The sequence below is a fragment of the Thunnus thynnus genome, chromosome 10 (genome assembly GCF_963924715.1).
Source record: "Thunnus thynnus chromosome 10, fThuThy2.1, whole genome shotgun sequence".
In the NCBI taxonomy this organism is placed as follows: Eukaryota; Metazoa; Chordata; class Actinopteri; order Scombriformes; family Scombridae; genus Thunnus; species Thunnus thynnus.
In genome coordinates, this window is record NC_089526.1 from 23285227 (window position 1) to 23308559 (window position 23333).

Consider the following 23333-nt stretch of genomic DNA (forward strand, 5'->3'; position numbering starts at 1 on the left):
GAAACAAAGTTTGTGTGCCATACTTGCTTCTTTACTAAACATTTCAATTATGGTGTGTACTGAGTATGACCTAAGGACCACAGTAAAATACAGTTACTACAATATTTACTGATACTGTTATCTTTTTGCTAATAATGTAGTTCTCTTTGATTATTATTCATGTATGTTTTTTTTATCGCTGTTCCCAGTTCATTTTAATGTAGTCTATCTGTACACACATGCTATATGCTAAGAAAGCATATTTACACGCATTAATGTGTGTGTATATGCATATAGAGGCACAGTGGTCACAGCTTCAGGAACTACTTGTGAATCAGTCTTTCTTGCATTGGATGTGAGCCTCGTTCCCATTGGCTGGCCTACTGGGGGTAGGTGGGGGGTGGGGTGGTTAGTGGCAAGATAAAAGGAGCAAATGTCTCTTGTCCTGCTTACACACACAAACACATACACACACACACCACGTGCCCGGCTGTCTATCCGTCTGCTTGCGAAGGCTAAAGAGGAGAGGATCCAGCATCCAAACACACCAGCTGAAGCTCTCACCTGGAAATGTGAGTATACAAACACACACACACACACATACACACACACACGCATACATACAAACATGTCTAATCCTATTTGCGATGAGGATAAGGATAAGGGCTCTGCTTCTCAACAAGAGAAAGGGTGAAACACTTGTTGAATGATAAGGCACTAGTGTAGAGCAAGGGGCAATGTTCATTTGTTGTTGTGTGTCATTTGGATAGGTATTGTCCATGTAGCTTTTTCTTATCGTCTGATTCATCTATTGTTGTTGGACTGCAACAGCTTTATCCTTTAGTGTAATGTTCCTGGTTTGCAGTTGATAAATATGCTCATAAATGTTATTAAATCTTTACCTTATTCATTAAGTTGTATGTCAGTTACGTCTGTAGCATACCCTAATAAAACTCTTCTGTAACTGCAAAAAAATGAGAATGAATTAATGAGATCAGGGAAATCTTAATGGGGCTCTGTTGCCCTTTGGCACGCCATTTATGAGAGTTTTTACAACTGTTTGTATGGATAGACTATAAACTTGCTATAGAAATGGAAATGATTTTTGCTACCAAGCTTTTCTTTTCACGTCAGTCAATGAAGTAAAAGGAAATAAAGCTATCATCAGACTGGCTTAATGTGTTGGTAAGAGGGTCAAGGGTTTATACACACATTTAAATCGTTCAAGCTTATATAAATTGTGTCAAGGAACCTGGCTGAGGCTGTGTGTGTGTGTGTGTGGGTGTATTGTACTTCATATTGTACGACTACTTTTCTGTAAATGCAAACAGAATCATATAACTCATTATCTATGATGGGAAAAAAATTAACCAGTCAAAACCACCGCACTTGGGGAATTTCACTTATCTTTTATTTACGTCATATATATGTATGTATGCATATACGTCAAAATTAAGAGAAAACAAAGGTGACTAAATACCAGACTGTGAGTCGAGAGGAAAGTTAAAGTCTCAAACCAATCTTGGATGGGTAGAGAATGAAGAAGCCTCCAAATAACAAAATTCTTGACTTTTTACAGCCTTTATTGGACCTGTATACTTGACTCTTAATTAATTCTACCTATGTTTAAATTTAGCTTTTCTGCATGCCACAACACTCTTCTAAAAGTACAGTGCACTCAAAACAGCTTAGTCAATGTGTGCTGTTAATTTGGTCCCTACTATGCAAGCCATACTACAGTAATAGGAATTACTGTAAATCAAGATGTTAATAATGAAAATGTCAGCAAATAATCAGATTAAATATCAATTCTAAAATAAACAGTTTGAAATTAGATTAAATTAATTTAAATTAATCTGTTGTGTGTTTGTGTGTGTGTGCTATTTTTTAAAAAAATCATCAAGATGTTGCATCCAACCAGTTAAAATATCAACAACAAATGCTTGAGAAGACAATGTGTTTCTGTGCTGTATTTCAGTGGTACCAATGGATGTAGCAGAGTTCCGGCGCAGAGGGAGGGAGATGGTGGATTATGTGGCTGACTACCTGGAGAACCTGGAACAGCGACCTGTTTACCCAGATGTGGAACCTGGGTATCTTCGCTCCTTGATCCCCACTGAGGCTCCACTGGAGCCAGAGACATATGAGGATATTATGAAAGACGTGGAGAGGGTCGTAATGCCAGGGGTGAGCTTATACTTTTGCTGATTTGTTGACATACACGACATTGTAGATGCACAGAATCTCTTGTGATCTTCTGACAGTGTAACTAAAATCAGTCTTTTAGGTCTGTTTAAGGAAAGTAATACTGTAGATGGCAGCTTCTCTCATGTGGAATCATGTCCATAAATTCAGAGATCTTTTGGAGTAATCTGATTACATTACTACTTGGGACTTCAGACCATATGTTTATCTCACTTAGGCAAATTTGCTAAACCACTAATAAAGCAAAATAAATAAATAAATTAATAAAAAATCTCATCCCATGATGCAAGAAGCTTTTTAACAATGATACCCAGCAACAGTTCATTTTAATGCATTACTCCATTTATTTCATCCCATCTCAGTCAAGCAAAGGTGAAATAAAATGGAATTATAATAGTCATGACAAATCTGAGGTTGTCAAAAGGAAAGATAGGGATATATGAAATGATCATGAGAGTGAGAGAAGATCCTGCAAAGCATTTTGTTAAGACATTCATGCTGCAAACCAAGTAATCTTGAGGTAATTTATCTCAACATTGCATGAAATAACCTACATTAAATCTACTCCCCTTATGTCCACTGCTATTGAATCAATTAGAGCAACAATTATTTCTTGCAACATGGTGGTTCAGTGGTTAGCACTGTTACCTTCAGCCAGCATGTCCTTGGTTTAAGCCTAATTTCCTCACAGAGTTGGCATGTTCTCCTGTATTTATATTGTTTTCTCCCCACAACCAAAACAAAATGGCAGTTGGAAACATGCAAAGGTGTTTGTCTGTCTGTGTGCCATGAACTTTTATCCAATTCTCCATGAGCTGTGATTTCCACTGAACCTGATAATAAACATTGCAGTATTCGGTTGCTCTGTGATCAACACAGGTGGTTTTGGAAACCCCTCAACCTAACTTTTAAAATCATGCAAGTGATTTTGGACCAATAGTGTGTCTCCAACACCTCCATTTCATGACCAAAGGCAGTACATAGTAGCAGCTTTAACTAGTCTAAATTGATGACTCACACTGGAAAAAACATGCAATGGGTGTTTGATGATTGTATTGTGTGTGCAGGTTTCCATCACGATCGAAATCTACAGCAGTTTATTTCACTTATTAATTTCTTCGTACCTAAATAAGTGCCAGTCAGTGAAAACACTCTCTGTGATAAACCACGGGGAGTGAGGAATATTCCAGGTCACTTCCAAAAACCTGTTGTGTCATGGAGGCTGGCAAGAACTTTATGCTAGCAAATTAGCCTAACATTAGTAATTAAAGCCACTTGTTTCCAATGAAGAACTAAGGTTGGTCTTGTTTTCAAAGCATTTGCATGTTTTGATGATTCCAGGTCACCCACTGGCACAGTCCATACTTCTATGCCTATTTTCCAGCGGCTTCCTCTTATCCTGCCATGTTGGCCGACATGCTGTGTGGAGCCATTGGCTGTATTGGATTCTCTTGGGTAACTCTCTTGCTTTTACCGTCTCTATATCTGACTCTGTATTCCAAGTCTGCCTGTATCTTTAGTTCATATTTCTTTCCAAATCTAGAACATTTTTGATTTTTGTTTGTATTTTGGGGTACATGTTTTCAGGCTGCCAGCCCAGCCTGTACAGAGCTGGAGACAGTGATGTTAGATTGGCTGGGGAAGATGCTACAACTACCTGAGTGTTTTATAGCTGGGACTCAAGGCCACGGAGGAGGTGTCATCCAGGTAAGTGTCATTTTTGTGAATTTATGTTTGTGTTAACTCACAAACTAGTCACTCCAGGATGTTGTTTTTTCTGTTCTTGAACCTGTTATGACCTGACTCAAGTGGCCACAACAAAAGGGAGACAAACCATGTTGAACTTTAACAAAAGAATAGTTTATTGAACCAATTAACCAAATAAAAGCCAAATGAAAAGGTAACTTAAGTAATTAAAGTATGGACTGTGGTTGTCAGCAAAGTCAGTAGTGTGATGTTCATGAGTGGAAGATATGTGCATGCAAGCGGGTAACATAACCAAACAGAGGAGGAGCCAAGTGTCCCAGGTTATACTAACAATCCACCTGCAGGATGAACAGAAAGACAGCAGGTGAACCACACAGCAACACCAGATGACCCAGCAGGGGTCAATACAAAGACATTACTCTGCACAAATGTTCTCAGGTAGTCCAAGGAGTCACGTCAACCAACTTCTTCTCACATTTATAGTCTTCCTTAGTTCAGAACATGTGTAGAAGAGTAATTTCCTTGTGTAAACAGTTAGGTTCGTGTCAGCACAGGTACAGTGTGTAGAATGATGTCTTTTAGAGTCATGGACAGGTAAGCGCTCATGATATTTGTCTACTGGCCGATGAGCACTTATGATATTTGAATGATTTGGTAGGAATGAGGTGGAGCCCTAGAAAATAGTCTCCGCATTAGGGGAATGTTTTGTGATCTGGCATTAGGTTTTTTCATCCATGGATGAAGCCTCGGTTTACTTGTATTGCACTTGATACACAGTAAATCTTTTCACATTGAAGATAGTTTCTGTGTATTTCTTTGAGTTTGAACCTTCTTGATTTTTGGAGCACATATGTCCTGGGAGACCTTAAGATTTATTGATCCATCTGAAGTTTTTCCACCACACGTCTAAAGACTGTGGACTGTGGACCGTGGTTGTCAGCAAAGTCAGTAGTGTGATGTTCATGAGTGGAAGATGTGTGCATGCAAGCAAGTAACATAACCAAACCAAACCAAACAGAGGAGGAACCAAGTGTCCCAGGTTGTACTAACAATCCACCTGCAGGATAAACAGAAAGACCTTAAGATTTATTGATCCATCTGAAGTTTTTCCACCACACATCTAAAGCCAAGTCACCGCCTCAGGATTACAGGAACTATGACTTTTTCGATTTCTGTTAGTATTTGTAAGCGTGTAATTTCCCGAATTTACTTGCCAGTTTGACTTTCAAAATATGCAAAGGTGTTCAAACACTCACAACTGAGTCATCAATCATCAATTTGTCCACTATGGATTTTTCCTCTGTTTTTCTCAAACACTCAAACCTGAGTGCTCCTGGACACACATTCATCATCAATTTGTCTACTATGGATTTTTCCTCTGTTTTTCTACCTGGCTCACACCAGCTGAAAATTGGTGGGAAATTACATTTTATCACATTTTATGCCATCCACAGGTAGACGGAGATGACGGTGATGGTGCTGGGATTGTCTTGCGTGGCAAAAGGCTAAGCATTAGTTTAGTGTTTCATTGACAGAAATGCAGTAGCAACAGCAGCGGAAGCTATCTATGTGTGTGTGTGTGTGTGTGTGTGTGTGTGTGTTCATGTTGAGTACTGGAGCATGAGAGTGCACTCTGATGATGGATCATTTCATGCCTCTTCTATTGTGACCACCTGAGTGTGAGGATGTGTTTGCATGTGTGCTCATCTGATTCATCGTGTTTTTGTTTCTGTCTTGCCACTCTCCTTTTTAAGTGCAGCTTACCAGCTCACTATGGCAACGAATGGGCCTCCTCTCACTGCAGCAGGGCTAATGAGTGTTGTGACAGCACATTGTCAGCCTATTATTATAAACCTTATATCAACACAAAGGAGAATGGGAATGGTTTCAAAAAGACACTCTGGTGACCTTAGATTCCCCTTTTTATCAGAGTGTGTGTCAGAAAAACACACTTTGCCTATGATTAAAAGATTAAAATAGACTCACAAATGACAAAAGATTACATAATCAACTAATACATTAAATAAGAAAGAATAATCATTCTATCATTCATCTTTTACTGCATGCATCATCTTTAGCAGCAGAATAGTGCATCACTTTGTATCCTTAAGGGCAATTGTGCTAATTATAAATAAATGTACCATTTTCTTTTCAGCTGATGAAGGGAAAATAAGCATTAAATGGTAAAATGCTTACTTGGTTACATTTGAAAAAGAGCAGAGTGTGTTACTGTGCTGCTGTGTGTGCATGGTTAATTCTCAGGGTATTGCTTTGTATGCTGTAAGCAGTGAAAGGACAGGAAGTACACTTGGGTACATTTGAAAGCCTGAGTTTGCTTTTGTTGTCATTTTGAGGCAGTTTTTTTCATTTGGTTCAATTCCTTAGAGCTGAAGCATCCTGATAATCACAGTGGTTTGATGGGTAGGTTGATTGATTGATCCATTCTGTGGATCTCTAACCTCTCAAAGGTCAGGCTTTATTTTAGTCTGCCTCTTTATTTGTTTCCACACAATTTGTATTTGTTTCCTGCTTGTCTGTTGGATTTGTGTTTATTGACTGAACAATTTGAACCTTTCATTGACTGTCTTGCGATAATGCCCCCAGATGCCTCAGAACGCACGCTTCACTACATTATATGGCCTCAAACAATTCTCACCATATCAGGTCTGCTGGATGATGACTCACACCACAGTTTAGAAATACAGTGATTTACTTTTCCAGTGAAGATGCGGAGGTGTCACAGAAATCAAAGGAAATATCCAACAGAGCAAAATGTCTCGATGTGCTGCTGTGTGTTTGTGTGTGTGAACAGTAACACACACACAAACACACACACACACACACACACACACACACACTACAGGCTTAGAGAAAGCAAAAATAATGTATCTCCACAGACAAAAGTGTAGTTAGTTCATGGAAACTCCATATCGTGTCTGTAGTAGCTGGGAAGTCCAGTCCCACAGCAGCAGTCAGTAGCTAACATACTATTTAACCCTCTGGTCTCTATGCTGGCCATTTGTGGCCACTTCGCTTTCTTTTTTTTGACCATTTTAGCTGTGTTAATGTATATGACATGAAATTTCCCAAGGGTGTGGATTTTTCTCTGATTTTTCTATTTTTAACTTCAGCTCTTTAAATATGTCTATAATATGCTGTATACATCCAATACTACCACTTGGCTATATCGTAGCCACTTTTGGCCAATTGAAACCCATTATTATTTACAGTATTAAATCATGCAATTTAGCTAAAATGGGTTTCATTCTGAACTCAACACTTGAAATTTATGGTTTTTAATGTTTTCCATTAGATAGTGTCATTGGTCAATTTTTGGCCTAGGGAGCAAATTCATGTAATATTCTTAGTTTCCATTAGGGGTGTACGATGGCTTACTGCACTCCACTTAAGCAAATGAATGACACAATTTTGACATAGGTGTAATTTTAAGGATGTCAGATAATGATTTTTGTGTGTGCATGAAAAAAAAGCTCATGTGTGTGAAACTGCAGCGCAAATATATATTTGCAAGATAGAGTGAAATCAACTATGATGTATCCTTCCTCCAAGTTGCAGTGAATTTCTGTTGATGCAGACTATTCAGCTTTGAGGGTTTCCCAGGTAAACTTGCCTTTGATCTACATGTTGAAAGCACCTGTGGCTTTGTTCCTGCTACATGCAACTACACAATAGCCCTTACACACCCAAATATCTATGTAGTATATTAACATTTCAACAAAACGTATCATATCAGCATTTCTACAAAATGTATCATCTCAACATTTCAACAAAACGTAGCATATTAACATTTCAACAAAACGTATCACATCAACATTTCCTAAATGCGCATCATCTCAACATTTCTAAAGTGACGTAGTTCACACGAGATCTATATGAGTTGATCTTTCCTATTAGGAGGAGGACAGGTTGGTGGATGGTTAGTAAGTTTCTCGGCAGCAAGTTGGAAATCAGCAGAGAACATGATTCGAGACCACCTCGAAACCAATGCCCGCTTCCCATTTCAACCGACAAAAGCGGATGTTTTTAGTGAGACATCGGCCGTTTTTATTTTATTTTTTATTTTAACCCAAACCATGATCTCTCCCTAACCCTAACCAAGTGGTCTTTGTGCCTAAACTCAACCAGACCTTAACCACAGCATTGTCACACCATAAAACATCATTATTCAACGGGTAGAAATGTTAGTATGGTACGTTTGTAGAAATGTTGATATGATACGTATTACACGTGTTGAAACGTATATATTCAACGTTTCTGTGGTTTGCAGAAATATTCAATGTCAACGTTTTCTTAATGTGATTGGGTTGCGCGGAGAATGGGAATGGAGCTTTCGGCTTGGTGGATGTCTCTTAATGGGAAAATTATGTGGTTTCCCACCGCTGAGGAGACCCTGCACTACAATCCAGTACCTACTGGTACCACCCCAGGGCCCACCCTGCATACAGTTGCCTGCATCAGCAGCCTTAGGTCTGCTTTTGACCTGTTTATAACAGAGGAGATGGTTCAGCTACTGTGCACCCACACAAACCTGCGTGGGAGGCGGAGGTGTGAGGAGTGGATGGGTGTGGTATTTAAAGGTATTTAAAGGGTTAAAATTCTGGCATTGATAAAAATTTGGATTCCATGATCACGAATGATGCCAATTAAAAAAAATAACCAGTGAAAGTAGAAAATAATATCAATATATAGTGTTTCTATAGCATTTTCGGAATGTAAACAAGAGGTGGCCATTTTTGGCCACGAACAAGCTGAGTGGGAGTTTTGTCTATTTTGCTCTCTCTGCACAAAAATAACAATGCATAATAATCAGTGTTGTTGTTAATTAGTAACATATCCCAGACTGTGTTGTTCATTATACAAGAGAAAACACTAGCACTGAGAATATGGATAATACTTGATTTTGAGGTTAATTTTCAAACAAACTGGCATTTGAAGGGTTAAAATCCTGAAAAGGAATGGATATTCTATATGTATGACAAGAACTGATGTTGGTTAAACAAATGTTGGCTGAGAGGATAGTGATTTTGAACAAGACCAGAGGGTTAAATATGTATAGCTTTTCAACAACCAACACATGCATGACAACTTTGCCCAAACATCAACATGAACCCTTCATACTGTGACTGATTGGATTAATCCACCACTCAAAGGACAACTCAGGTCCTAAAGATGGAAAACCTGCACAGCTTTTCTGTAAACATCAAAATCAGTCATGACTATGCACCTGAATTTGCTTCGGAATATATTCAGTAGCTGAATCATGCTTAATTTTCAATTCACATGTCTGGATTATGTTCAAAATCATTTTCAAATTGCAGCAGCCTCAGTTTCACTGGCCAACAAGTTGTCACTGTGGGTACTGAAACAACACTGATCCCCCTGGGAGCTCAACTTAACAGTCCATTTAAAAAAAAACAGGGCTGCTGGCTTCTTGAAATACTTGATGTTTTTGTTTTTGTAAATACAGGTAACATTCAAGTTTAGTATGAAATCCAAAACAGCGGAGCATTGCTTTACAAGTTTCCTCTTATTCTTCAACAGAGCACAGCCAGTGAGGCAACCTTGATGTCCTTGCTCGCTGCCCGTTGTAAAGCAATCCGATGGGTCTTGGCCTCCAATCCAGAAAAGTCAGAGGCTGAAATCCTCTCCAAACTGGTGGCGTACACATCTGACCAAGTAAGCACAAAAATACATTTAAATTTATGTCCAGTTTATCTGTATAGCAGAGGCTTTGCTGGAACTTTGATTCCTTTAATTTTACCCAAATCTGTGACTCTACACACAGTTTTATGTAAATTATTTTGTTTTTAAAAAGGCTTTCATCAATCACAAAAAAATTTAAAACCTTAAAATCAAATGTAAATTCATTAAGTTGTGAATTGGCAGTACCGTAAAATAAATGAAAATGCAATGCAACCGTGCATTTGCAAAGTTTCTGCAAATATGTTGACTTCTGTAAATGGTCTCACTCAACAGCAGTTCAAGTGAACTCAGATCATTAAAGGTTACCTCAGTAATAGTGAATGAGTTTTTCAGTGATTGGATGAGACAGAAGGTCAGTCAGGCAGTAGCTAGCACTGATCGGGTTTAATACCAGGCTGACTTTGTGATTGGGTTATGAAGTTGCCTGAGGGCCACATAGACCTTTACAGAGTGAGCTTCCACTGCTGTTTAAGAACAGCGTTCTGTTGTCCAGGTTCATCCCTAAAGTACATATGCATTTCTTTTTACATTGTAATCTGTTGTTGATGATCAAGAATAAATTAAGTCCTCTGGCTTGGAATGGTACAGACTTGTCTTAAAGATAAATCTTAAGATAAGACCACAACATGGGAGAAATCTTGATGAAATCTGCCTCTTGACTCTAGGTGTCATTTGGACTCTTTTTCTAGCTGAAAAGCAGTAATATTAACAAAAGTGTGGCTCTTGCTTGCTGATGGAAAGACCTCATGACATATAATAACGTTGAAATTCAAAATACAGTTTAAAGTGTTCTACTGTTTAAAACTTACTTCCATTTAAAATTAATATATAATTCTATTTTATTTTATATTATTTTATATTGTATAATTAATCATATTTGATAAATGTAAGACTCATTTTAGATCTGAATGTTAGCACTGATAGTCAAAGATGAATTTAAGTTTTATAAGGTTTGCACTATCATACAGTATCTTAACCTTTTATCTATCAAATATTTTACCATATAAAATCATTTATAAGATATCATAAAATTGAAAAAAGCTGCTGTTCATCTTCTCATCGAAAGTGAGAGAGGATTCAACCTTGTGATGTTCTGGTGACAACTCAATTTCTTTACGTTTTTCACAAATGTTATCTCTTATCTACTCAGGCTCATTCCTCAGTGGAGCGTGCAGGTCTAATTGGAGGAGTGATGATGAGGAAAGTTCCCACAGACAACAGTTACGCTGTTACCGGGGACATCCTTAAGAAGATGGTGGAGGAGGACAAAGCAGCAGGACTCATCCCTTTTTATGTAAGAAAAGACACAAATCTACATCCACCTATCACAGAGCTAACACACACAGACAGACACATAGCGCAGCACGTCCAACATTAAAAATGGTTCATTTTTTCATTGCATTACACACGTCTGTCATTGGATTGCTTTTGCTACTCATGTAAACCTTACAACCAGTTGCACAACCGCTCACTGATTGCCACAATGATACAATTTGTCTGTGATACTGCTGTACATGCCCTGAGGGTTCTGTTGAAAGATAACATTGTTTCTGTTGAACCTAATGTATGTCTATCTGGTTAGGGACCATAATCCATGTCTCATGTAGACCTACAGATCACCATCAATTACCAATATTCAGGGGGCTGCAGTGATCCTATAGCTCTGAATCATCTGTGTGTGTCCTAAATGATACCTGGATCTATGTTTGAATAAGAAACTGATATCTTTGCTTCTTTGGAAGACAGTATGTTAGTTGCAGCGATTGTGAATTTGTATTTTATTTTCCTGTACAAAATTATTTAGATCAAACCTGTCATTGTCATTGTTGTCACAATTATCACAGAGGCTTTTATGATTTGTTTGTTTGTGTTTTGCAGTTCTGCGCAACTCTCGGCACCACTCCATCATGTGCTTTTGATCACATCACCGAGCTGGGGCCCATATGTGAGTCAACTATTAGCAGCACACACTTGATTTTGTTTCCTTTATTAGCTATACAACACACACATTTATCCTTTCTTAGCTTTATACACACTTATTTTGTGTTACTGTAAGTTGTGACTAGCTTTGAATTAAAAAGGGTGAGGATATTTAGATGAAAAATACATATCCATGGGGTGTATGTAAGGGACTCCTATTTCCCGCAACCATGGGGGAGAATGGGGTAAATAGAGCCAGTGGGTAAAATGAGCCACCCCCTTTATCTAGGTAACCATAAGCAAATGTAATCATGTGATCACAAATTAAGAAAGTATAGTTCACATCATTCAATCCATCTTGGACTCAAGCACATGGAGAGAGTGGTCAGCAAAACAGAGCAAAAAAAAAGATTTTTGTCATGCCAAGTGAATTTATCATGTTACTAAAGTCTTGTATCTTAATTAAAAAAGATAAGTTTTACACACACACATTCTTTCTGTGGCTAACACACAAAACTCACAGTTAAATCTTTACTGAAAGTGTTTAGGTAACATGTTGAACAACAGGACACAAACATATAATTTTACTGAAAAGTATGAGTTTTTGCCTCTGTTAAATTGATGGCATTAATAAAGTTCAAAATTATCTCAAATTTGTTTGATTTTGTGTAATTTTTATATCAGTATTTAATGGTAACACTATTTACCCGTAGAGCGCTCAATTTACCCCATCACCATATTCATTTTACCCCTACCTTGGGGTAAGTTGTGCCACAGGACTAACTTTTCTTGATGGGTCATTGTTCTAAAACCATAACAATTAGATAACTTATTTGAATTTCCATGGGTACACAACAACCTGAGGTATATATAGTTACTATTATTTGAAACAAATACACTTTAATTTTGCAGTAAAATCACCAAATGTAAAAAGTGGCTCATGTTACCCCGTTCTCCCCTACTGCTTGAGTGTGTGTGTGTGAAACAAAAACAAAAGTGTATTCATTCAGCCCTCCAAATATTCAGTATTATTTTTTTTACAATCGTTAATTATACAACGCTTAGAATGAAAGATTCATGTGTTTTTTTCCCTCAAAGAACAACTTATGAATCTATGTGTTTGTAGTTAAACAATATTATTTAATACCCCAGGTTATTAAATTTGGATTGACAAAAGCAGATGTTAAGAACCTCTCTGTCTCTTGTCTGTTCCAGGTAATAAGGAAAATATGTGGATGCACATTGATGCAGCGTATGCTGGGAGTGCATTTATCTGTCCTGAATTTAGGCATTTGTTGAACGGCGTTGAGGTATGTAAAAATATGCAAACATTTATGCTCATGTATAGTGCATGAACACTGTAACACAATATTATGTTTTGTTAACAATGTTTTAGCTTCTTAGCAAAATGTCTGTAAATAGGTTGCTCTAAGAATTCTCATGAAACAAATGACGCAGTAAGATTTTAACTTTGATCATCCAAATATGCGTAAGAGAGGTTAAATATGGTTTAAGCAAGGTGAAAACCTTCAAGTGTGCATCCACCTGCATAAATATATGTCGGCGCTGAATGACAAGAGAACCCATTTCTGTTCAATTGCTTGTAAAATATCACTCATAACATCTATGAAGGTAACTGCTAACCGCATACTGATTATATCCAGCTGCTTTATTTCTGTTTGAAAATGGCAAAACGTTAATGTCAAGGAGGAAGCACGCAAGAGTGAATGGGCTGCTGTTGCTCCCCAAGCTGTGCAGAGACGCAGAGATAAGGACAGAGTAATTTCCTGAGGCAGCGTTAGACCTTTATATATCACTGTTTATTAGACACACAAGTTCAAAAAAACACTTCTCGGTGGGGAGACAGAGAAAACAGACTTAACCATAAAAGGACCAACTGTTGTTAAATCTTCTCTATGACTGAACTGTAAAATTAGCTTTTGGATTTGAACAGTAGCACATTTTCTTCCCATAATCGTTCAATTTTATGTTTATCTTTTAATGCAGTGGAAGATTCAGGGTTGTTAAAGATAGTGGAGGAGGGATTACAAGTGCACAAATGTATTTAATCCCTATTCATATACTGTACTTATAGTATATAACTTTGAAACATTACAACATCAATGAAAATTATTGGATGAGCACATGAGGGAAACCTAGTCTTTTTGAATGAGAGTGCAGTCCTGCTGGAGGGTTGGTTGCTAGGATATGAGTGATGGGCGGGCAGGCAACCAACCCTCTTTGAATTAATCAGCATGGCAACTGTCAGCCAGGAGTCTGTCTCACATTGTCTCCCTTCGCTGTGTTATTGCATTTGTGGAGGTAGAGAAAAGGATATTAGAAAAGATAGCCAACAAAAAGATGAGAACCGATTAGGAAAGGTTTGTCTCACTTTGAATAAACCCTCTAAGGAAAGGGTTATTTCTGTGCACTCTGCGAGCTGCTGGCTGGATGTTCCTCTTTTGCATTTCAAATAAATTGTGCCTGCTTTAGTCTAGATAATGCATTTGGTGAAAAGGTTGTCTCTGCGTCAGTAATGGTAAATAAACATGTTTCATGGTGTGTGTTTTTGTAAAAACAAAAATTTCTAATTGTGCTAATAATAAATGAAAAAAACAACAATTTCATTTGCTTCTGGAAACTGTATTAGATCTTTCCAAGTCCACTGACTGCCACTGGTATTAAATAAAACCATTTATGTTTTGCGTAAATTTTTGATATTTTATTATTATTTGCCTAGTGAAACATCAAACAATGTGGCTTCATTGCAGTTTTTTTCCTATTATTTCTTTTAAAGTTTGCAGACTCTTTTAACTTCAACGCACACAAATGGCTTTTAATCAACTTTGACTGCTCTGCCATGTGGTAAGTTGTCTTACTCACCTCAGATAAGTCATACTTTTTACAATTTCTTCACTGTTATCAAAATCCAATAATACTAATATTATTGGTGTTGATACAAAGTATGTCAATATACAGTGGGTGAAACAAAGACCTGTTTAACAAAAGGAGAGCTATCCATAATATTTTTAGTGTCTAGCACCTTCTATCATCTGTCATGCAATTTACCAGTTTACCCCAGCAGTGAGTCATGGTGCCGTCAAGTAACAATGAATAGTTAGTGTCATCACAAAACTGATATCCATCTACACCTCAATCATTTGTACAGTAAGAATAGATCTACGCCTTCCATCTGCCCCTTCTGTCAGCAGCACACAAAAACGAGACAGGCTCTGCACAAGACGGAAATAGAGGTGTTTCAAACATGACATGTGGTGAGGAGAAGAGGTTCTTTGACCTTTTTTTTCCATCACCTCTGGCTCAGTCTGTCACCCTTCACATGATACCTGTTACCATTGAGATATTGGTAACATTTTACTCTATGGCCTCCCATTTAGCATCTATAAGCAGTATACAAAAGTTTAATAAATGGATTGTAACACGCTGTAATGCAGCTGATAGCAGATATATAAACGTTTATTGATGTCCTTATCAACTGTTTGCAACCATGTGTGGTGGCTGGTCTACAAACAGATAATGAATGAGAATAGTAAAACACAATTGTAATAATATAAGATATGTCTTCATAGGAGAAGACATAATTGCTGACAAATTATATAATACTTTATTTTAGTGACAAAACACCATTTTTATAATTTTTTGCATGTTATTATGTGATTTTAATCAATTATTCTTTTGTAGGATGAAATGATCCAGTAATATTTGGTTTAAAGACTTTTGTTCTGCTTGTCAACACCTGTCAACAGGGTGAAGAAGAGATCAGACATTATTGGAGCCTTCAAGATGGAACCACTTTACCTGAAACATGAAAATCAGGAGTCAGGTACAGAAAAGTCATTTCGCTTAAACTATCTGAATAAATGATCACAGATCAGGATAGATGAATTATTGACAGCTACAAAAATGCTCATTTGAGCCAAAATGCACACACTTCCAATTCAACAATAACTGCTGAAGCATTGCACCAGTGTCTTAAAATGCAGTGCAGTGTGTCCTAATCCAGATAAGCACGGTTAAAAAGACGTATGTGGGTTCTTACAATTATAAAAAAGTACAAAAATATGTGTTGGTGCGTGTCGGTGTAGGTGCAAACCTTGGCTTCTGTGAGCCACCTTAATAATATCACAAGCCTATCCTACTGTAGCTGAAGTTAAGCTGATTTACAGTATTTGTGACCTAATTTAACTAACACACCTCATTAGTATTATACATTGTCCTGTATTGGAAGTGCGAGTGTGTTGTCAGAGAGAGTTAATAAGACTACAAATGTTGCCTAAGATCTAGGATTAAAACTTGTAAGACTTAATTTAAAAAATTACCATAATATTATTCATTGTCTGTGTATATGTGTCTGTTTCTACTGTGTGTGCTGATGTGCTTGCTGCTAGCCTGCAGATGGGCTCAGATCTACTCTATAATTTGTCTGAAAGACATGCGGACAGAGAGGCAGACAAACAGCTACCTCCCACCACTTTGAGGCACCTTACAAAAGCTCATACAATCTGGACTCAATCTAATTAGTGGTTATTAGCAGCAGCTAACACTGGCCTCCATTCTGTAGAGATGAGCTATCTGTAGCCAGTGGTCTGTGTGGGCTGACAGTGCTGTGATCAGTGAGATACAGGGGATGGACACAATGACAGCAACACCTGGACAAATGAACAATCTAAAATATAAATGCCTTAAAACAGACACATTTAGGAAGCTTATATTGTTCAATATTGTCCAAATCTGTGTTAGTCTTTTGTTCTACAATCAGGAGAAATGTGTAGTTCTTGTACTGTATGATATTGTATTTACTTATTGTATTTATTGTCTGATTGCCTATCTGTTCTTCATTTAACAGGGCTGGTCACAGATTACAGGGTAATTATAAATATAATTGATTTTATGAAATCCCATAATCAACATCAAAAGCTGCAGACATTGAAACTACAATCACTCTCCTGCTCTCCTCCCTCCAACAGCATTGGCAGATTCCACTGGGAAGAAGATTTCGCTCACTAAAGATGTGGTTTGTCTTCCGTATGTACGGGCTCAAAGGACTACAGGCTCATATACGCAAGGTAAGCGACCAAATGTGTAATATACTCGACTCAATCCTTTCGGTCCATGTAGGAAAGGTGTTCTGAAACTGTGAACAGTGACAGGTGGTTGCTTGTAAGAAATAGTAATATATCTGCAGTAATCTCATAACTAATTTATACATTTTCACAGGTTATTACAATCCCTAACAGGCCATCATCTTTTGTTTTTCAAGCCCCTACATGCATCTTTTCACTGGTCTCACATAACCCAATGTTTTAATGCAGAAACAACAAGTCCTCCAAATTAAATGACCAAATATATTTTTGACCATGTGCACTTCAGAACAACACATAGGAGTGTTTTCTAAGATAAGATAGGTTCACAATTTTTCAAAAAAAAAAAACAAACCAAAACAAAGCTTTCATAACTTACTGTTATTCAAAGATTCTACCTATTACTTAAAGACAGACATGAAAAATTGTGAACCTTTCACAAAGCACACTAGGTTTGGGGAAAGATCATGGTTTGTGTTAAAATAATCACTTTCTCTTTGGAGAAAAATATGGTAAGGGTTAAAGTTACTATTTCCTGAAAGTTAGGTGACCTTTGTCATCATTGCTATAATAATAATCACAGGGTTAAGGTTGGGGGAGGAAGTGTAGAATACTGCCATAGTTCATACAGTTCATATAAATTTGTTGCTGATGTTGTAAAAAAGCATATGGGTACTGATTTATCAATGATTGAGACAGACTGATAAATGATAAGAGGTTTTCCGGTGGTAACTGTATTTATGGCATCCATGGAATCTCAACAGGGTTGAATTTATCTACCAGTGCAGTGTCTCGTTTTGTGTTAAAAGTCTAATGTTTGGTCGGAGCAATTTGTTGGTTTTGAAAGTCAAATGTGTGATAGCAATCTCTTTTCTACTCTACCTAAAAAAAACACTTCTGATAATCATATATGCCTGGTCTTTTTGGTAAATGCCATCCTTTTCCTCCCACGCCTCACCCCTCCTAATCCTCCTTAACACTAAAGTCCCTTCAGTGCCCTTCCTCCTCATCTCTGCTTCCATCAGCACATCCTGTCAGTCATATATGTCTGGTCTGTATCTTCTTTCAATAGCAAAGCTTTCCTACATTTCTGCACCCCTCCTCCTCTGCCAGCCATGCCCATCCCTTTCCCCTTGCCTTTTCTTCTTGCTGCTTCACCCCTTCATGCCTCATGTCTCTCCTCCTCATCTTCGTCTTCCTCCCTCCAGTCTGGTCTGTCAATCAAATGAGCCTGTTTTGTGTTTACTCTCCATTTTAAATGAAGCGGCAGAAGCAGCATTGATCCCTGCAGCCATAACCCATGATACACTACTCAAGATTCTACTGTACATCTGTCTTCTAGATTAGATAGAACAGGACAGATATGGGAACACTTGAAAATTTGTTTTTAGGTCATGTTTTAGCCCTTTGTAGCTATATCAGAGACAGTGTGTGTCAAATGAAAATACAACATGTGTGATGTGCTCATTTTCTCTTTCCCAGTGGGGAAAACCAAACATAAAATGCAAGACAGACATTGAGGTCATTATTTGCAAAACACTTTTTTGTATTGTATAACACTTTGATGGTGAATAACTGGCTGATCATTCAAGCCAGTGTTTGGCTTCATTAGAGAAGAAATGGCAATAAAAGTGAAGTTGTTTCACGTCTGTGATCACATACAGCAAGGCACATTTAGAGTTTCACCATGTACCCAGTGTCTCAGTGGGCTCTTTGATCACAAGTGGGTAAATTATATTGTAAGAGCAAATTTGATGCCATTTAGAAAATATATTCAAAAGGAGCACAATGACATTTCCTGAGAGCAGATATCAATGCAGACTTTTTCCATGGATACTGAGTCCTGATTTTGAACTTGTTTGAACTGAGCCTCCCAGGCAGTGCTTTGTAAATGCTTTTGGTTACGGATGGTTATGGCTGTTAACCTGTAAGCCATAGACAGGAGTTTCACTATGCAAATAAAGGAGAATGGCTTTGTTCTGAGTCTAAGAGGAAGATACTCAAGGGGAGAAGTCCTCAGGTCTTTATGACTGAAAGCATTGCACCATGTAATGATACAACACTGCCATCTAGTGAAAATCAAAGAAATTGCACCCTTTGTGTGTGATTTTTTAAATAGGTTTTATATGAGGCAAAAAATGCTCTGTTGTATTATATAAATATATAAACAGTTGTGCCCTTTGCCTTTAACCATTACTTCTGGTTTCTGATGAATAAGGTTAATAAAAACAAGTGGACATTAAGATCAGTGCAAATGTACATTATTGACATGGATAACAGTAATATAAAACATATTGCAAAACTTGTATTAGTCATAGCGCATTGTCATTTATCTATTCTGTTTACAGCAAGTGGGCCTGGCCAAAGAGTTTGAGAGTCTGGTACGAGCCGACAAGAGGTTTGAGATCTGTGCTGAGGTCATCATGGGACTAGTCTGCTTCAGGCTCAAGGTAACAACATCCAACACTAAATAAATACTGTTGTGTAAGGCCTTGTTAACTCCAATGTGACTGTACACCAATTGAACGAGTTCAATCACGCCACTGTATAGAACATATGCAGTACAGATAAGATAGAGATGTTCAAAAGTCATTGTATTATCATTTACAATAATAATCATGTCATTGCTGAACACAGGAAACAGGAAACAGCTACATTATAAAATGCAACATAAACAGTAGTTTAACCCTAATCCTATCTAAGTTTCCGGTAGTTTTATTACTAGGTATTAAAATGATGGCTACTGTAAAGGTAAGTTAAGCATTATCTTCTCCTTGCTCCTTCCTATCAGGGCTCCAATGAGCTGAATCAGACCTTGCTGAAAAGGATCACCAAGAGCAGAGAGATCCACCTGGTGCCTTGTCAGCTCTCAGGTCGCTTTGTCCTGCGCTTCGCCATCTGCTCACGCAGCACCGAGTCACATCACATCCAACAAGCGTGGCGGCACATCACGCAGCTGACCTTTGAGCTTCTGCAGGAGCCTGCTCATTGACTAATAGGCAAGTTAGGGTAATCCACTCTGATGCCTGAATAAGGACCAAAGTTAAAATAATTATATGATAATTATAAGATAAATATATAATAGTTTCATGTTGCAGATATGAAATGTCATAAAGGGAACAAAAGGTGATTTCACAGCTCACTTTCTAGTCAGGTATGTTTCTGTCTGCAGCCAGTTTATCCAGTCTAGTAGGCAGTGGACGTGAACTGATGCCACAATTATGTGAAAAGAAATGAATCACACATCAACAACAACCAAAATGTCACATTTTCTATCTGCAACTGAACTTCATTCTCCCTCCACTGACATAGCTTTTATCTCATATTGCTTAATGATTATGTTATTGTCCTCAACATACTGAACTTTACTGTCTTTACTGTCTATGCGGCTTCTGTGTCTTTGGTGTAAAATTTGCTTTGGGGTGAATTCAAACTGAATTCTGCAATGAATGTATTGCACATTGTGTGTGTAAATGATTTTTTGAGTCAATGTGTGTCTGCAAATTTATGCGGGTACGCATAAAGAAACAGCTTTTATATATATATATATATATATGTTTGGTGATACATGTTTAAGTGAAGGATTACAAATGAATGTGTTTGTAAAAGTATGAGAAAGATCAGATTCACATTACTGGTTGGTTATACTGTATACTGTATGGAAGGCATCATAGAGATTGTGAAATTAAAAAAAAAAAAAAACTCTATTATTGCTCCCAGTGTTGAGGTTTGAAACCTTTTTATAAGTGCATTCATTTATCTATGACCTTATTGGAAAAAGTAGCTTTATTTAATATATAGTGGCGATTACAACAGGCAAGGGCCAATCTTTTGGATTCATATTATTTCACAGAATACATATTAATTCATAGTGTCTTATACATACTATATGGGTCAGTATTCCCCAAAACTGCAGCAGAGGACAATCACTCTTTCACTGTAAGTCTGTGAGATGAGAATGAAATTATGCTACTTTTAGGGTACACAGGAATGCTATTAAGTTTCCTTACTGAGAATACTCACAATTATTAGAATTATAACAGGGAATTTATTAGTGACACAGATTAAGCATTATCTCTCTGCACTGTATAGTTTTATGTTTCTGTGTTCAGACAGAAATAATAATAAGTAGTGTTAAAAGAATATGGTCTAAAATCTAAGTTACGCAAATGGTGCATTCATTAAATATTCTGTGACTGCACACTATCTGATACTAATTTGGTCTTGATTTGGCTCTACGGTATTACTGTACTTACCAGGCTCCTTCATATCCCCCACATTAGTCGCTCATCATATATAGTATGTTCAACTTCAAGCTTTGAGATTTAAGACAGATTCTTGTGATGAACAAATGTGATTGAAACAAGATCAATTCTCCTGCTGGTTGTCGAGATCCACAACATATGTTGTCATTATGGATTGTAGATTGCTGATCCCTCACAGCTGTCTGCCAGGAGACGTGTAAACTCAAATATGTAACATTGTAAATTCTATGATTGCGTCAAAGTATGCTGTTGTGACTGATCAAGGTGTTTTTTTTCTCTTTGGCTCGGCTGTGTTCTGCATGCAATGATATGGGTTCATTAATTTAATAAAGTCTACTGTAGTCTGCATCAGGTTTGAATCTTCTTTTCATTCTCATTAAAGGTTTACAACACACCTGGTTCACATAGATAAGATTTAATTGTGTTTAGCATTAGTGCACTGTACTAATTAAATAGCAGAGGGATCATACTCAGAACTGTAGACTATAGTATACTGTGATTCCAAAATAGCAGCACAGTCACAGAGACCACAACATGTTAGCCTTGTGAAACCACTGGATCTGATCAGAGGTTGTGTGGATGACATGCACCTCTGCTGTCCCTCTACTGCAGTGTACTCGATTAAAGATGACAGGCATAGAGACACACACACACACGCACACCATGAACCATCACATTGGGCCTCTCAGCCTCCTCTGAGCATCCTAATCCCTGAGGACAAAGGCCAATGTTCTATAAATACAGATGAGGATTCAGTATTAGAGGTTAATTCTTAGCCCCTGATTACTGTTCAACATTATGGGCCTGCTCATTCATTTGTTCCAAATGCTAGATTTAGATCATTCTGCTTGCAACTTTATGATACAAGAATAGTTGTAGACAAGAAGAACTGGTCTCTAGTAATTGTATGATCAGTAAAACAACATATACAGCTGTATCATATTACAGCTGGTTGAGGAAATGGCAAAGAGAAAAGGTCTGTTCTGACTAAACTGTAAACTAGAATGATGGAACACATGGGACACAACAATGCTATTAAAGAGGTCCTAGTACCAACCATAGTGTACTTGACCTGCACAACCTATATGAATAAATTATGTGTTTACTAGACACACTGTTCACTTGAGTTATTAAGTGAAATGTCATTCCTCAAGGCACACAGAGAGATTTTTTTTGGCAGATTTACAAATGTAAATTTTAAGTCCTAAGTGTTTTGCTCTTTCACAAACAAACATTTTCTTGTATGTTCACACACACACACACACACACACACACACACACACACACACACACACACACATATATATATACACACACATTTTTAGCTATGAAAACAGGCTGTTTCCGAGCAAATTTGGAGGATTGAAGTACTCAACATAATACTGTCAAAGACTAAATAATGCATTCATAACAATGTGGGGGGAAAAAAAGCAATATTACTTATACATCACTTTTTTTTCAAAACATAATTTCCCATGTCCAAAGATGAGAGTGACAGAGTGGATCTGTCAAAATAATATCACTGGATTCTAGAAAAGTTACAGCAAAGATGAAATAATCTGAAGGAAATAATCAGACTACCTGCTGAAATTGATATTTACTGCAATGACTGGCAATATCTACACATGTACTCCTTCAGTGAAAGCTTCTTTGTAGATATTGGGTGCTTTTTATGCCATCACCATTACAGACTACCGTGAGTGATTGTCTGAGTCCCATGATGCTTGTTGAATTACTTTAACAATTGTAATTAAACATTTATTTGAGCTCTTTGGGTTGAGTGGATTGATACATAGCAATGTAAAGCACATAATACCAGTATGTTGTAGAACGACAGTGGTGGGGATACATATTTGTTGATTTTTGATCCATCTTGGCCATAGTTAATAATACAAAAAGTGTTGTTCTCCCGCTGTGTACCATGATACATCTGTGTAGCATCATTGTCACTGCCACACAAATCTACACTAGTTTCCAGGGTGTTCCAGAGTTGCAGTTGCTCATATTTCCCACAAGAGGTCGCCATTAAACATGCTGCCAGGTGAGAGGCTGTCATAACCTCCAATCAACTAACAGCCACACAGTTGCTATTGGATGACCCACATCCCAAAATATGCTGCTGATACTGACACCGACGGATACACTACTATACATGACCTGGCCGCTGCACACTCAGTGTGTGTTTGGGTCAAATATACTGTTGTGTGCTATATGAAGACACTGTTACTATATTTGTGTGTAAAGTGTAGACTTTACTCTCTATAACAGATTAAAATGCCTTCACTAAGCAAAGCAGCTCAACAAACTATCAAGTTAGACACTTGATAGTTTGTTGAGCTGCTTTGCTTTGCTGTCGAATATTTTAAATAAATCAGGGGGTCGCTTGGCCCTGTGCAAATGCAGTTTTATAACCCTTGCATAGGCTATGTCT

General features: G+C 37.5%; 1 protein-coding gene across 1 annotated transcript; it reads left to right on the forward strand.

The window, feature by feature from the left end:
- Positions 1-442: 442 nt before the first annotated feature.
- ddc (dopa decarboxylase) lies at positions 443-21250 on the forward strand. Its single transcript, XM_067602147.1, has 14 exons — positions 443-551; positions 1958-2166; positions 3526-3639; positions 3772-3891; positions 9454-9588; positions 10766-10909; positions 11494-11560; positions 12751-12845; positions 14333-14400; positions 15303-15379; positions 16403-16422; positions 16524-16622; positions 18986-19087; positions 19429-21250. Exons 2-14 carry the CDS (start codon positions 1966-1968, stop codon positions 19627-19629), a joined length of 1443 nt encoding a protein of 480 aa, XP_067458248.1. The 5' UTR covers positions 443-551; positions 1958-1965; the 3' UTR covers positions 19630-21250.
- Positions 21251-23333: the final 2083 nt, after the last annotated feature.

What these genes read in the sequence shown, in the direction of transcription:
- ddc (XM_067602147.1), top strand. Translation starts at nt 1,966, where the DNA reads ATGGATGTAGCAGAGTTCCGGCGCAGAGGGAGGGAGATGGTGGATTAT. An exon ending in AGAGGGTCGTAATGCCAGGG is followed by an intron (nt 2,167 to 3,525) that starts GTGAGCTTATAC and finishes TGATGATTCCAG; the next exon opens with GTCACCCACTGGCACAGTCC. An exon ending in TGGCGTACACATCTGACCAA is followed by an intron (nt 9,589 to 10,765) that starts GTAAGCACAAAA and finishes TTATCTACTCAG; the next exon opens with GCTCATTCCTCAGTGGAGCG.